The 14,724-nt window shown below is 53.1% G+C and overlaps 1 protein-coding gene and 1 pseudogene across 1 annotated transcript in view; one reads left to right on the forward strand and one right to left on the reverse strand.

Annotated features, from left to right (window-relative positions):
- The window catches only part of Efcab8 (EF-hand calcium binding domain 8), a 66,728-nt gene extending 59,929 nt beyond the window's left edge, over nucleotides 1-6,799 (forward strand). Inside the window, exons 24-27 of the mRNA XM_071607433.1 lie at nucleotides 3,526-3,658; nucleotides 4,785-4,983; nucleotides 5,126-5,224; nucleotides 6,206-6,799. Of these exons, the coding sequence (XP_071463534.1) occupies nucleotides 3,526-3,658; nucleotides 4,785-4,983; nucleotides 5,126-5,224; nucleotides 6,206-6,643 (869 nt within the window). The 3' untranslated portion in view covers nucleotides 6,644-6,799. The remainder of the gene's footprint in view (nucleotides 1-3,525; nucleotides 3,659-4,784; nucleotides 4,984-5,125; nucleotides 5,225-6,205) is intronic.
- Nucleotides 992-1,286, reverse strand: LOC139704591 (transcription factor BTF3 homolog 4 pseudogene; annotated as a pseudogene).
- Nucleotides 6,800-14,724: the final 7,925 nt, after the last annotated feature.

Below are 14,724 nucleotides of genomic sequence, written 5' to 3' on the forward strand. Positions count from 1 at the left end.
TTTGTTGAAAAGTTAATTGTATGTTGCTTCTTTGAAGGTTCTTTTTCTTTTTTTTGTTTTTAGCAATTTCACCATTACAGGCCTAAGTGTGTTTTATTTGTATTTATCCTGTTTGGAGTACACTGATTGTTTTTTAAATATATGGGCTGACATCTTCAGTTTTGAAAAATTCTTAGATATTATATGCCTTTACTGTCGCTTCTGCCCTCTTCCCTCCTATCCCTCTTTGTAGGTTCCTAGCTGTGTGTGTGTGCTGGACCATTTATCTTGTCTTCTATGTTTTCATGCTCTGTTCTGTTCTTTTTATCTTTTTTTTTTCTAATTTCTATATTCCAGACTGGATATTTTTTACTGAACCACTTTCCAGTTTATGAATTTTTTTCTGGATGCAGTTCTGCTATTAAATCCAGCCAACTAGCTATTTTCTCTTCTTTCTTTCTTTTTCTTTTTTATTCTACCTCTGAGCTTCATCCCCAGTCTTAATTTTTTTTTTTTTCGATTTTGAGACAGAATCTTGCTAAATTAAATTGCCTAGACTGCCCTTGAACTTGTCATCCTCTCACCTCAGCCTCCCAAGTAGTAAGGATTATAGGCATGGGCCATGGTGAACAGCCCGAGTGAGTTATCGGAGATATCATTTTATTATTTTAATTTAATTTAATTAATTTATTTGTGGTGCTGGGGATTGAACTTAGGGCCTCACATGTGCTAGGCAATTGCTCTACCACTGTGCTACATCCTCAGACCTATTTGGTTCCTTTTTTCCAAACTGCACCAATACTTCATATTTTGACCAAAAGAATAGGTCCTGGGAAGAAGTACAAAATGCAAATTCAAATGACCAAAAAATGCTGAACAAATAGCATTATTAATATGCAAAATATTTTTATCACAGAACTAGTAGCAGGTAATATTCTCTGGGTCTGTAAAACTTTGAAACCACAAGCTTATTTGTTAATCGAGTCTAGCTCCAAAATACCAAAAAAATTTTTTAGTTAGCTTCATTCTTTGATGCTTCATTAAAATTTTCTACAAGATCTAGGAAATCTTTATCCTCTTCATCAATGTGTTCTTCTGGGTTTGGTACTTTACTGTCCAGTATTTACCATGGGAACTGTTCCCAGGCTTGCTGAGCTGTCAGCACCAAGGTGACTTAAGATTCCAGGAAGCATTTCTGTGATTGGTTTGGCTTCTGCATGACCAGTAATTGTGGAGGTATTAGCAGATAAGGAAGCTTGGGATTTTGGATTGTTGAAATGAATAACTGTCCCATCATCTTTAACCATGTTCACCTCTTCCATACCAGCTATGTTATTCATAGCCAGTTTTTTTAGAGAACTCTGAAGCTTTTTGTCATCAGCTGTAGCTTCTTTCTGTAGGCTGTGCCCTTGCCCCAGACCTGAGCCTCAAGTCTGGCCAACTTTTCTTCATCATGCTGTTGGTCAATCTTCTTCCACTCAGTCCTGAGACCTGGGCACACAGGACCCCGGGAAGGCAGATCGGGCTCTAGAGCACTTCCCTTGATTCTTTTCTACAGGTCACAACTTTCTGTTGAAATTCTCTTTCTTTCCAACAGGTATTTTCCTTACACTTGCTTTTATTTTATTTAACACTGCTTGCAATAGTCATTTTAAAGGCTTTATTTGCAAACCCCGATGTCTGAATCATCTGAAGGGTCTGCTTCTAATGTCTATTTTTTTCTTTTGATGACTGATTATATTTTTCTGCCTCTTCATGTCAATAAAACACAACAAAACTTTTGTGAACTTTGTACAAATGAACTACGGAGACTGGAGATGACATTACTTTCCCCCAGAGCATTTGTTCTTTCTTCTGTGTGGGGTGGAACGCCTTCATCCGGCGGGGATTGAGCTGGGTTGGGGCTGCACTGTGGCTTTAGGTAGACTTGGTTTACTTTGCCTTCTGTGGCCTCAGAATGAAGTCAGTTCTATTTGTGGCAGGATTCTTCCTTCTGTGGGACTCTGTCTCTCTCCTTTTTTCTTTAGATCCTTCTTTATAATTTTTTAATTTGTTTGAATTTGTTATACATGATAGTAGAATGCATTTTGTTTTTTTAATTAAAAAAATTTTTTTAGTTGTTGTTGGACCTTTATTTTTTATTTATTTACATGTGGTGCTGAGAATCGAACTCAGTACCTCACACATGCTCAGGCAAGTGCTCTACCACTGAGCCGCAACCCCAGCCCCAGTAGAATGCATTTTGACACATTGTACAAAATGGAGCACAGCTTCTCCTTCCTTTCCCTGAACATGATGCAGAGTCACGCAGGTAGTGTTATCATCCATGTGTATAAGGTAGTAATGTCCATCTCATTCCATCGTCCTTCCCCCTCTCCCCCACTCCCCGCTGCACAATCCAAAGTTCCTTCATTCTTCCCTACTGTCCCCTTCTGTCTCTTGCTGACCTCATTCCTCCCCGCATCCCAGCCTCTCTACTGTTTAGCAGATATCCTATGGGATGAGAGGCACCTTTACAGTCCACTGGACTCACTCCATCATGCTGACCTCAATGGCTGGTGGAAGCCCTGCTGGACTCTCCCCTCCAGTAGTTTACTTCTGCTAAACCCAGTCCAGCTCTCTCTCAGCCTATTCCCAGATCTAGAAAAGCCTCAAGGAAGCAGTTCCCATCCCCATTTGGCATGGAAAGACTCCTTTCTGTAATTTTAGTGCATTTAGTTTTCCTTGCTTCTATAGCTCTCTGATTTTTTTTTTAAAGTATGACTTTGTAACACATCTGCTACATTGTTTTTTTTTTTTTTAATTTTTTATTGTGGGTTGTTCAAAACATTACAAATTTCTTGACATATCATATTCCACACTTTGAGCTACATTGTTTTTTAATTTTTTTTTTGTAGCTGTAGATGGACAACATGCCCTTATTTTATTTGTCCACCTTTACGTGGTGCTGAGGATCTAACCCAGTGCCTCATGCATGCTAGGCAAGCGCTCTGCCACTGAGCCCAGCCCCAGCCGTCTGCTGTATTTTTATTAATTTAAAAAGTTCTGGGTCTGGGGGTGCAGTTCTGTGGTAGAACGCTTACCAAGCATGCTCAAGGCCCTGGGTTCAAGCTTCAGTACCTCCCCCCCCCAAAAAAAAAATTGGCAGCAGGAGAATGGCCACCACTCACTGCACCCTGCCCAGAAATAGGACTCCTGTTGCCCTATTGCTGTATTTTCACTGCCTTCTTTTTAGTCTACCTCAAGTCTCGCAGGATAGATGCCCACTTGGAGCCCAGCTGAGGGCCATGTGCCATTGCCCTGGTCCCCCTCCATCTCAATCTGCACATGTGGAAAGATGATTGAGGCCTGAGCACTGAGCCTATCCAGACACTGGTGTCTGGTCATCGAGATGCTTTTTGGGTACCCAGCACAATATCCGGCACATGAGGGGCACCAGTATTTTCATGGGGCAGGTTAAGGGATCACTGGCTGACTTGAGGGTGGACGTTAAGGGCAAAGGTTTCAGGGAGGGTGTTTCAGTCCTTGGTCTGGATCAAATCACAGGGACATTTGGCCTGAATGTTTGGAAAAGACTACAGGATGCCAAAATGGATGGTATTCATGAACAGAGAGAAAGCGTGGAGGAAAAGTCCGACTCCATAGGCACCCTCCTCAAGGCCTCCCACCAGGAGCTGCAGTGAGTTGGCCAGCCCCCAAGTCTTCCTGGCTAGAGCAGGGGTGCCGCAGGCCTCCCCAGGTCCCAGGAACCTCTCCCTGAGTTGGGCAGTGCTGGGCATGGTTGGGGAGGGCCCTTGGAAGGCCAGAGGCTTGGGGCCTGCAGGCAGTTTTACTCTATAGGTGGCAGCTGTGGCTTGGAGCCCAAGCCTCGTTCTAGCGCAGCTTGGCCGGAAGATTGAGCAGTAAGGGGAGAAAATCAGAGGCCCAAGCACCTAGATGGGGCCCCCCTGAGCCAGACTTGGATTTGCCAGGCTAGCAGAGGTCATTTCCACATGGTCAGAGGTCCCTGGCAGGAGGGTGCGAGGCCCACATCCAAGTCTCTGGTCCCGAGCAGACATTTGTGTTATTTCCTTGCTTTGTAGGCAAGAGGGGCTCTGTTCTTCTTCCCACTCACTCCATCTGCTCGACCCTTATTCCTGACCAAGTCTCATATAATCTTGGTTGCTTAAAAAAAGTTCATGGAGTTCTGACTTCCAGACCTTAAGCTAAGTTTCCAGAAATCCAAGACAGTCCAGGCAACAGGTCCCGCTTCAAGAGGACTCACAGGGAGGCAGACATACAAGCCCATGTCTGCAATGCCATGTGATGATTTAGGAATAGGGATGGTTTAGAGGTCAAGCCACCTGATTGGGTGGAACAGATAAGGAAGGCTTCTTAGGAAGAGAGATTGTAGACTTGGGTTTTGACATTTAAGTAGGAGTTTGCCAAAATCCATGGAATCTGTGTGATGCCTGTGCTCCCATCAAGGCAGTCCTGCGGGGACATATGAAACAAGGCGAAGGCAGGGTTTCCCTGGGGTGGGAGGGTGTTTGAATATTCCACAGGGGAGGTCCAGGTGAGGTTAGAATGGGGTACAGCCTCCATGGAGGACAGCACAGGGTGCGGGGGGGAATGGCAGGACTTGCAGAGGCCACTGCATCTGGGCTTTGCAGTGCCATTGAAGGCTTTCTCAGTGATGGGCCCTGGGAGCATGGCCTGGGGACGGGGGAGGGGGAAAGGCTGGGGAGGACAGGCCCAGGACTGGGAGCTCCTCTCTTAGCTCCTGGCAGCAGGAGGGGCATCTTGTGAAGGTGAGCTCCTAACAGCAGGGATCTGGCTGAGGCGCTGGTGTACCAATGGCGGGAGCAAGAGGTGCTGATGTTACTGTTGAGTGGCAGAGCAGATACAGAGGCGGAGGCTTGGGCCAAGCTGCACAGGATGGCCCCAATGTCCCCGTGGGCTGGCGAGCACTCCCTGCAAGACATCGAAGCCAGCTGGAGTGAGTGGGAGTCCAAGGGCAAGCAGGTGAGGCTGGGGGAGGTGGGGCAGGTGCAGGCCCAGCATTTAGCCTTCACTCTCTCCTGAGACTCCTGCAGGGTAGGCTGGGGGAGGTCAGGCAGGTGCAGGCCCAGCACTTGGCCTTCACTCTCACCTGAGACTCTTGCAGGTGAGCAAAGTGGTGGGGGCAGCGTTTAAGCCCAAGGAACGGTTGCAGAACCCCAAAGTCCTGTTCAGTGGCATGCAGAACACCTGGATGAGGCGGCAGGTACGGGTGTGTGGGGCCTGCCCCTGAGATGTGGGGCTAATGGAGGTTAGGGGATCCCATCTCCTGTGGTGGCTGCCGTGGTGCCCGTGTGGCTTCCAATGGGAGTGATGGGGACATTTGTCCTTTATCAGGATTCTAAGCCGCAGACTGCTGTTACAGCCCTGGTCTGGCCCTGGTTGAGGCTGCTGGCACAGGTTTCATCCTAGAGGACAAACGTCATTAGGTCTCTGGGAGGGGTTCTCTGGGGTCTGGCACATCTGGAGCCTCCCAAGTGCTCCCACAGTCTGTGGTTGCTCATTTGCTTTTCCACGTGTCCATTGCCCATGTCCTCAGGATGTGGGCACTCAAGAACGGGCACAGGGTGTCATGGTCTCAGGGACACAGGAAGGGATGGGGTCCATGGAAGGGAGTGGGAGAGAAAGGAGCCCCGTGGGGGAGAGGTGGCTCAGTGGCAGCACGCACAGGTCCCTGGCCAAGGCAGCCCAGCCTCCCCCTCCTTGTTTGCTGTGGGGCCTTCTGAGAGCCCCTCCTTCTCTGTGGGGACGAATGAATGAGAACATGACAGGCCTCTGCAGGGCCTCTCCTGGGCGTGGGGCAGGTTGGCATGAGAGGGCTCACTTTGCACCCCTGCCCCATCCTGGGCGGGTCCTCATGGCATCGTGAGAGTGAATCGGAGAGGTGGGGTACACCTGAGGAGCTCTCTGCCCCTGGGCCCACTGTGGGCCTGGCTAGTGGCCTCATTGTGAGAAGGGAACAGCTCGGGTGCTGGTGCCCACCTCACAGCTTGTGGTGAACACCCAACAAGTGTGAAGAGCTGGGGGCCGGGACTGGGCCTTCTGCAGAGGGTGCATGGCCCTCGGGCTGTGGGCATTGGTGATAGCCTTGGTACTTGGAGACTTCTTTTCCGTGAGAGGTCCTGCTCTTGGTCCTGGGTGCCCTCAGCCCGCACAGTGCCCCACCTCGCTGCTCTGTCCCCTGCAGATCTCTCCTCAGATCTACCAGAACCTGTTCTTCAACGAGCTAACTCCTGTCCAGCTGCCCGACTCCCTGATACAGAGGGTCCTTGACCAGCAGGGCCGGCACATCCGCTGGGTGGCGCATGATCTTGAGCCTCCCAGGGACCAGGTGTTTGTGGACACCATGCCCATTGCTACCTCCTCCCACTCCTCCTCCTTGTCCCCAGCAGCCTCCACCTTCAGGCTGCTGGACTCCAGCTCCTCCCTGCGGCCTCGGTCCTCCACCTCGTGGCCCAGGTCAGCCTCCATGACCTCCCCCTCAGCCCTGCCCGAGGGGTCCCAGTCCACCCTGCAGAGGCCAGAGATCACCATGGCTGTCGCCTCTTCCCTTCTGCGCCCCCCAAAGCCTCTGGAAGCCCCTGTCATGTCCTCCCCAAGGAGGAGCTTCTATGTCAGGTTCTGAAGTGTCCACCCCTGTCTCCAGCCCTCCAGCAAGGCACCAGCTTGTGGGGTCCCGCTGTCCCTGGCTCACACCTTGCCAGTCCTGGGGACTGTGGGCTTTTCCCCGGTGGCTCCCATTCTGCCTCTCTGGAGAAGTCCAGTTGTCTTCTCTCTGGATCTGCACAAAGTCTTGGAGAAGAAAATAAATGTTCTCATTTGTCAAGAGTCCTGCAGGTGATGAGGCTGGGCTGGGCTCACACCCTTAGTCCCTGCTTCGATCAGCCACACCCTGGCGAGGCCCCAGGGAAGACACAGAGAGTCCCGGCCCCAGGAACCCGGACACAGTTGACTGGCAGGCGATAGGTGACACCTGAGGGTGGGCCGTTGGTGGGCCCCTGGTGCTGAGGCGGGTGGGTCACACCCTGGGGGAGCTGCATGGCCCAGAGTTTTGGTTCTGTCTCATGGAACATGAGGCCCAGAGCCCATCGGGTGGTGCCAGTGGCTGTTTTTCCCCTCCTCTGCTGTCTGTCCAGCCCCCCTCACCCACAGGTACTCCAGCTACACCCCTGTGCGGGGAAACAGATGGTACCCACCTGGCTCTGGAGCCTCCCTCTGACCCAGAAGCACCATCTAGGCCTCTGCTGGGCCACCAGCCATCTTGAGGCATGTGGGGATTTTTGGACGCAGAAGATAGCATTTAGAGGTCATGAGGCACAGGCCTGTCGGCCAGGCCCTCACCCCAAACCAACTTATGCCCTTTTTAGCTTTGGTGACCACTGCACAGACAGAGCCCCTAGGCCTACCCTTGCCATGGTTGTGGACCATGCTACTCCTCCCAGGTACCCCAAGACAGCTGTCCTCAGGCTAGCAGAGCTGAGCTCGAGGGCAGTGCACTCCTGAATTGGCTGCTCAGGGGGTGGAGAGGCCAGGGGAGCCTGTCTGAGTCCCCAGGGCAGGAGGTTCGAGGCCCCTACCTCCCGCAGAGCAGTCCCTACAGGTGTATCTCTTACATGCGGGGTGTATTGAGTCCTGTGTCACGTGTGCTTTGAGGAAGGGTTATCATATCACTGGAGGGCATCTGAGGAGGTCCTCTAGAGAGGGACCTTAACTCAAGATGACAGGGTCCCTGACAAACATCACAGAAAGGAATTTCAAGACATGTCAGAGAGAGGCACCAACAGATTTGTTCAGGAAAGCAAGCAGTGCACATTTAGTGGAGGATGCGGGTCATCTTAAGGGTGAGACATACTTTGGAGGACTCAGGCACTTCTTTTTAAAGGAAACTGAGAGGTGGGCATGGGAAGGTATGGGGGGATGACATTAGTCTGGTGGTCACAGATGGCTTATGGTTGTCTGGTTGTTCCCAGAGTCCTTAGATCGATGTTATCTGTTATCTAGACATTATATAATTTTGGGAAAATATACTGGATTATAGATTTTGTATCTCTCTTTGCCTAGTGTATTCTAAAAATACAGGTATTCATGGGCTGATTAACTGTGCACAGGATTTCATAAGTGGGCAAATTCCAGTAAGTTTAAGATCCTGAGCGAAGATTTGTAGATTGCCCAGAAACTTGCGAGTGACAGGCCTGGGGAAGAACTGGCCTGGGAAGGACCAGGTGGGAGGAACTTTAGCTTTTAGATTAAAGCTATAATCTCCTTGTCCTTCCTCTCGTCTCCTTTCTACCCACCTTTATTCCTTTATCCCGCCTCACTGAGACGAATGGAACCCACCCCTGGAGGCTGGGCATGGTGGCACTTGTTTATAATCCCAGCAACTCTGGAGACTGAGGCAGGAGGATTGAAAGTTAGAGGCTATCCTGGGCAATTTATCAAGATCCTGTTGGAAGGTTAAAAAAAAAAAAAAAAAAAGCAAGGCTGGGGTTGTAACTCAGGGGTAGAGCGCCCCTGGTTCAATCTACCCCTCCCACCCAAAAAAAAAAAAAAAGGGTTGGGTGGGAGGCTGGGGTTGTGGCTCAGCAGTAGAGCGCTTGCCTAGCACATGCGAGGCCCTGGGTTCGATCCTCAGCACCACATAAAAATAAATAAAGGTATTGGGTCAACTACAACTAAAAAATAAATATTAAAAACAAAAAGGGTTTCGGGCTTTATTTTGAACAGCATCTGGCAGCCGTCCCAGGGTGCAGAGCCCTTAGAGGCACATCTGGGTTTCCATGGGCTTAAAGCTCACACAGCCGACTTCTCCTTAGGAGGCGAGTCCTCAGAGACAGACACGAATCAGGCTGTGGGCCGGGGAGACTGGCTCACCAGGGCGCTGTCTTAAGCTCTACTAGTTTCTTGGTAAGGCCACCCTCTCAGCCCTTGTTGTTTTTCACTTGTGCAACAAACATCCATTAAGCACCTTCCAATCTAGAAAATTCTTCCCCATGGTGGATCTGAAAAGGTGTCCTGTTGGCACCCAGAGCCTGTCGCTCTCTGGCCTCAAAGGTGGAAATGTATTGTCTCCTTGTGGTGGAGGTTGGCGGCCTGTTATCCTGAGGGGAGGGTTCTTCCTCGCCTCTTCTGAACTTTCTAGAACCATGTCATTATGAGGCACTGGGGAATTTTCTTCATCTTGGAGGATTTTTCTGCTGTTGACCAGCAACCCTCCACCTATAGAGACGTCACCCAAAACACCCATGTCCTGTGGCCATGTTCTCCATGTGTAACTGTGGAAAACAAGCTATGCTCTGTTCTGTTACCCCACGATGCTGAGAGCAGCAGTTGTTGGGGGACACCTAAGCCTGAGTGACCCTTCTGTGAGACCGTGGCTTGCCGTAAGCTACTAACTCCATTTTGAGTTTAAGTTCTGAGATGAAATGTCTCTACAAGTAAACAGCCACCATCTGTCTAGCACAGCCATAAGGCACAAACTAATAAGTTAGTCATGCTAATAAAAGTGACACCTGTGGATTTACCGAATTAATCAGAAGCACACGGACACACAGGCGTGCCAAACTCATATCGGAAAAATCAGGCCCACGAGCTCATCAGACTCACCAGGCCATGTCATGGGGCAACTCCCCCAATCAGGCCATAAAAGGAGTCTGGGGCTGGGGTTGTGGCTCAGTGGCAGAGTGCTCGCCTCACACATGTAAGGCCCTGGGTTTGAGCCTCAGCCCACAAAAAATAAACAAACAAAGATATTGTGTCCATGTATAACTAAAAAGTATAAAAAAGAATGTATCCCCAGGCTTCAGGGGAGCTGGGTTTCTCCTGCTGGTCATAACCATGAGGCCTACTCCAAGCTGACACTCTGAACCGCACGCACTCCTTCTGGACTGTGGCCTAGAGTAAGTTCCTGTGTTGTGGGCCCGAGTGTATATGCCTTGACCAGACAGACTCCATTTACCCCAGACTCCATTTCATATAAGAAATTTCTCCCTTGTGAAAACTCCACCTCTGTAGCCCACCTCCGGCTACCCACGTCCTGTTTGGCCAAGGCCAAGCTGCTGAAAAACGTTTCTTTTATTCTTATACAATGTATTATTAAGAAATGCTTTTGTAAGATGTTCTCTTTTCAGTTCCCATTTTTCTTGGGCAATGTACCCTGACTGCACCCTGAACTGGATCATTCTGACCCACTTCCACGTTGCTATGGTTTTGATTTACTGGTAGCTTGTGGGTTTTGGCTATAAAAGATGCACTCTAACTTCTGCAAAGGGTCCAAGGGTGCAGAGTTGACTTGGTCGCTGCCCCTTGGCCTGCGGTGAATAAAGTTCCACGCCTGCTTCTAGACTGACCTGTGATTTGGTCACACGCGCCACACACCTGCACTCCCACAGCGCTGCTCCTGGGGACTGGTTCTGCTGCTGGTTCTCATCTTCTCTGACCACTGACCACTGCCGTGACTGCGTCAGGGACCTGTGCGCTCTCAAGTTGGCCCCACCGCAGCGAGGCGCCCTATCTTCCTGGCCTGGTGCTTCCTGACCTGGGGCTCTGCAGGGGTGGGTGAGGGGTGAAGGGTCTCCAGGTTCTGGAGGGGAGAGAGGCTGTGCCGAGCCGGGAGGGGGTTCTTAGGCAGGGACATTATTGGGGAGGAAAGCCCAGCTATTATCTTCAGCGAGCACATTATGTGGGACTTGTGGCTCCCCGTTTTTCAGGTGAAGGAACCCAGGGGAGTTATAGGTTTTGTCTGGCTCTCTAGGGCGTTGGAGGTATCAGGTTGGGGGAGCCCAGGCAGGACTCTGGAATTGGTAACGTCTCAAGTTGAATTGATGCTCAGAGCGTGCACTCTGGAGTTGGCTTCTCTGCTCACACCCCATGTGACCCTGGGCGGGGGCTTAAATCTCTTAGACCCTCAGTTTCCTCATCCATAGAATGGGGAGAAGTAGCTGTGGTTGAATTCCTTCATGGGGCCTCTGGCTTCTCCCAGGGACTTTGCCTGCACTTGACCCCTGTGGTGTGCCTCATGTTGACCCTGGGGCTCCCCTTGGCTTGCTGGAGGGGGCCAGCAGCTTGTGTAGATGTGCAGACCAGGGGCAGTGCTCTAGGCCTCTGGGACTTGGTGGTAAGGTTGGAACAGTGGCACTCAGGGCTGACAAGCAGTGGCATTGCTAGGACCTGCTCCTCAGAGCCACTTTTGTGGATTACAGAGCAAACTCACAGTCCCTGAGGCCTTGGGGAGGTGAGTGGGGCAGCCCCTGGCCTGTCGGTCTCTAGACACACCTGTGACCGGCCTTCCTGCCGTCACATGCCCCCCACCCCTCTTGAGCACTGGGCCTTCCACATTGCAGGGCACAGACTTGTCAAGGAAAGAGAGTCATGTCCTGATGTCACTCGGGGCTGGAGCAGCTCTGGGTCACTCTGGCTTGAAAGCCTGGCCAGTCTGGGTTGCTGTGTGATGGGCAAGTGACTGTCCTCTAGGTCTCGTGGCCTTGGGAGCCCGTTGGAGAGAGGAGACCAGGCAGGGCTGGGCTCACACACCCCATCGTCCTGGGAGTGCTCTCTGATCATTCTTGTTACTGGGGACTGCTGTCTCTCTGTCCTGTTCCCCGGAGACCTGGGGGACAGGCTTCAAGCTTTGCAGGGCCTGACCCCTCCTTGCTCCTAGAGTGTCTGTTCCTGTTGGTGGGAACCGAGCTCAGAGAGGTTGAGGTTTGCCCTTGGTCACAGAGTTGCGCCTGAGCAGAGCTGGGTGTTGGACGGTGCCTCAGGCTGCTCAGTGCCAGCGCCTCTAGGGGGCACCCCGACAGGGTCTGTGGCCTCAGAGGTGGCCTCTCAGCAGCGCCTCCCTTACCTGATCCTCGCCTTCCATGGAAAACGTTTCCGTGGGTATGCAAGGCCCTGGCTGGGATCCGGTGCATTCTCTCTGGGGGGAAGGAGACGCCCCTGCTGTGCCCTCTGCCACCACAGGCCTGTGGATTCCCAAGCCCCCGAGACACCTCCTGGCCACCAGCATTGACGAGCTCAGGCCTGGCTCTCAGCCGCTCTGCGCCCTGCCACCCACCCTGGCCAGTAGCTCTACCTGTGCTGGGATTCCCACACGGTGCCCGGCGGGCCACCCGGGTGCCATGTGGAGGTGGAGACCTTAACCACAGTCCTTCCTGCAGGAGCCCAGGCCCTGTGTGGGAAAGAGACGGGCTGCATCTCATCTGATTTTTATTGTCCATCTCCCTTGCAAAGCTTGGGGTCTCCGAGCCCAGGGGCGGTCCCTGGTGGAGGCCATCAGGAACTCCCCCTGTCTGGCATGGCCCTCGGGGGCAGCACCCACTGTGGCCACATAGCTGGCTGGTGTCATTGGCAGTGGGAAGGTGGGCGGGGTGAGGAGGTCCCTGGGGAGCTCTACTCTCCCCAGCCTGGGTGGACGGGTCACCCTGCCTTCCCTTCCGACTTCAGACCCCCCTGAGGAGCTCAAAGGCCTGCGGGGGATAGAACCTCACCCCTGCTGGAGACCGGAGCCTGCCTCGCCCTGCTTCCCTGGTCACACTGGCCCTGGAGCCCCCGGCGGCTGCCAGGGCTGGGCAGTGAAGGCAGCGGGAGGTCCTTGTGCCTGTAGGGGGCAGCAGCACCCAGGTGTCCTCAGACCAGGACGGCTATGGGAGCTGGGGCACGGAGTCTAGGCCACCTGAGCTCCCCACAAGCCCTGGGATCCCACAGTCAAGGAGAGGGGTGGTGGGGGTCCCTGGGTCTAGATTCCCTGGTGGCGTCCATAACAGTGACCAGCAGCCTCAGCCACCTCCCCCAACCCAGGGTTGGCATCCAGAGGCCTGGAAAACCATGGCTGGGGTTCCCACCGACCCAGGGGCTCAGGGGCTCAGGCTGAGACCTGGAGAGATGAGCGCGCGGTGCTTCCCCACCTGGGCACGAAGCTGGTCACACTGAAGGCCATGGCTGAAGGCCTTTCGTGCTGGGGGGTCTTGGGCTTCGGTCCACATTGGGCAGAGAGAGGTGACAGCTGGCACCTCCTGATGCTGCTGGGGAAACTGAGGCACCGAGGGTGACCCCTCAAGGTGACACCGTGAAGCAGCACAGGCAAGGACATGCGGGGCCATCACTGGGCCATCACCTGCCCTTGGCCCAGGGGTTTCTGGGTCTTGCAGAAGCAGAGCCCTGTCCACCTGCTCCCGCTGAGCTGACCTGGCTCCAGAGATTAACGGGATTAGCCACATCCTGGGCTGGAGCTGGGTTTATCAGAGGCGCCACTCCGGGGCCTTGCCGGTGACTTGGCGCTCTGCACCTCCGGTTCTGTCTGGGCCGCCAGGGCGAGCTGGCACCCCCCTGGCCGGCTGCCCACTCCTGCTGTGGGCCGGGTCGGGGGTGTCCTGGGTGGCAGACAAGTGGCCAGCCTGTTCCCTGTGGACCTGGGATGGGGTGGCAGAGGGGGGCCCAGGTCCATGTCTGTCTGCGTTGGAAACAAAGCCCCCCTTGGCTGGACCAGGCCCTGGCTCCCTGCAGGGTTGGGCAGGGCTCTCTGTGGGACTCGGGTAGGGCTGTCCCTCAGCCTTGCCACCTTGCCTGTGCAGAGGGGCTTTTCAAGGGCACTGCGAACTGTGTTGCTCCCCCGGGGACCATGGCCCTGGGGGATGGGAGGGCCTGAGGGGGGCAGGCAGAGGGGAACCGATTGTGAAGAGAGGGACCTGACATTTGGGCAGGGCCTGGCCGCACCCAGCGGCTCCCCTCAGGTGAAGAACAAGACTCCTGTTCACAGAGCACCTACCCGGCTCCCTAAGGCTGCCTCGGCCGCCCTGGGGAGGGGTAGCACCTGTTCTCCAGGGTGCAGCCGTCAGTCCCTGTCCTGCCCTCCGCTAGCCGCTCCAGGTCACTGGGACCTGCTGGAATCTGTCCTGGCTGTGGGAGGTCTGGGGGATCAAGGCTGGGTCCCAGCTGCACCACCGGGACCTTGGGAACCTGCTGCGCCTCCCCACGCCCCACGTCTGTGGGGAAGCCCTGTCTCTACAGGGAGAGGAAGGGCAGCCGGGGCTGGAGCGCGCAGCGTGGAACGGTGTGAGTCCTCGGGAGGGCAGGGGCATGGAAGGGTGAGCCGTGTGACTGTCAAACACCTGGAATTCCCTTCACAGAAAATGTCACCAAGGGTAAAGACCCCATTTACAGTCTCCCTAAAACTGCTAAAACATCCAGGCTTCAGTCTGGCAAGAAAAGTGTGGAATTCATATGAAATAAGCAACGGCACTCTGCTGAAGAACACGGAAACCCGAATAGAAGATTCTAGTTTCAGGAAAAGGAGTGCTGACATGGCTTAGAGACTCACCCTCCATACCTGAGCCCAAAAAAACCAGCGTAAGTAGCAGGATTTCAAAAATACCACCTGAGCCGGACGCGGTGATGCACACCTGTAATCCCAGTGACTCTGGAGGCTGAGCAGGATCGCAAGTTTGAGGCCAGCCTCAGCAACCTTAGGGAGGCCCTGTCTCAAAATAAAAAATAAAAAGGGCTGGGGATGTAGCTCACACCCTTGGGTTAAATCCTTAGTACCATAAAAACAACAACCTGAGCAGTTGATTTTACATCTTGCCTAGGAAAGAAAGTGTATGAGAATCACCAAGCAAGTGTTGGAAATGGGGTGCTTGCTAGAGAGCATCCCAGGCCAGAGGGTGTGAAAAAGGATGGTGTTGACACAGGATGAAATGGGACTCAGCCAAG

This window comes from Marmota flaviventris, chromosome 2, assembly GCF_047511675.1.
Source record: "Marmota flaviventris isolate mMarFla1 chromosome 2, mMarFla1.hap1, whole genome shotgun sequence".
In the NCBI taxonomy this organism is placed as follows: domain Eukaryota; kingdom Metazoa; phylum Chordata; class Mammalia; order Rodentia; family Sciuridae; genus Marmota; species Marmota flaviventris.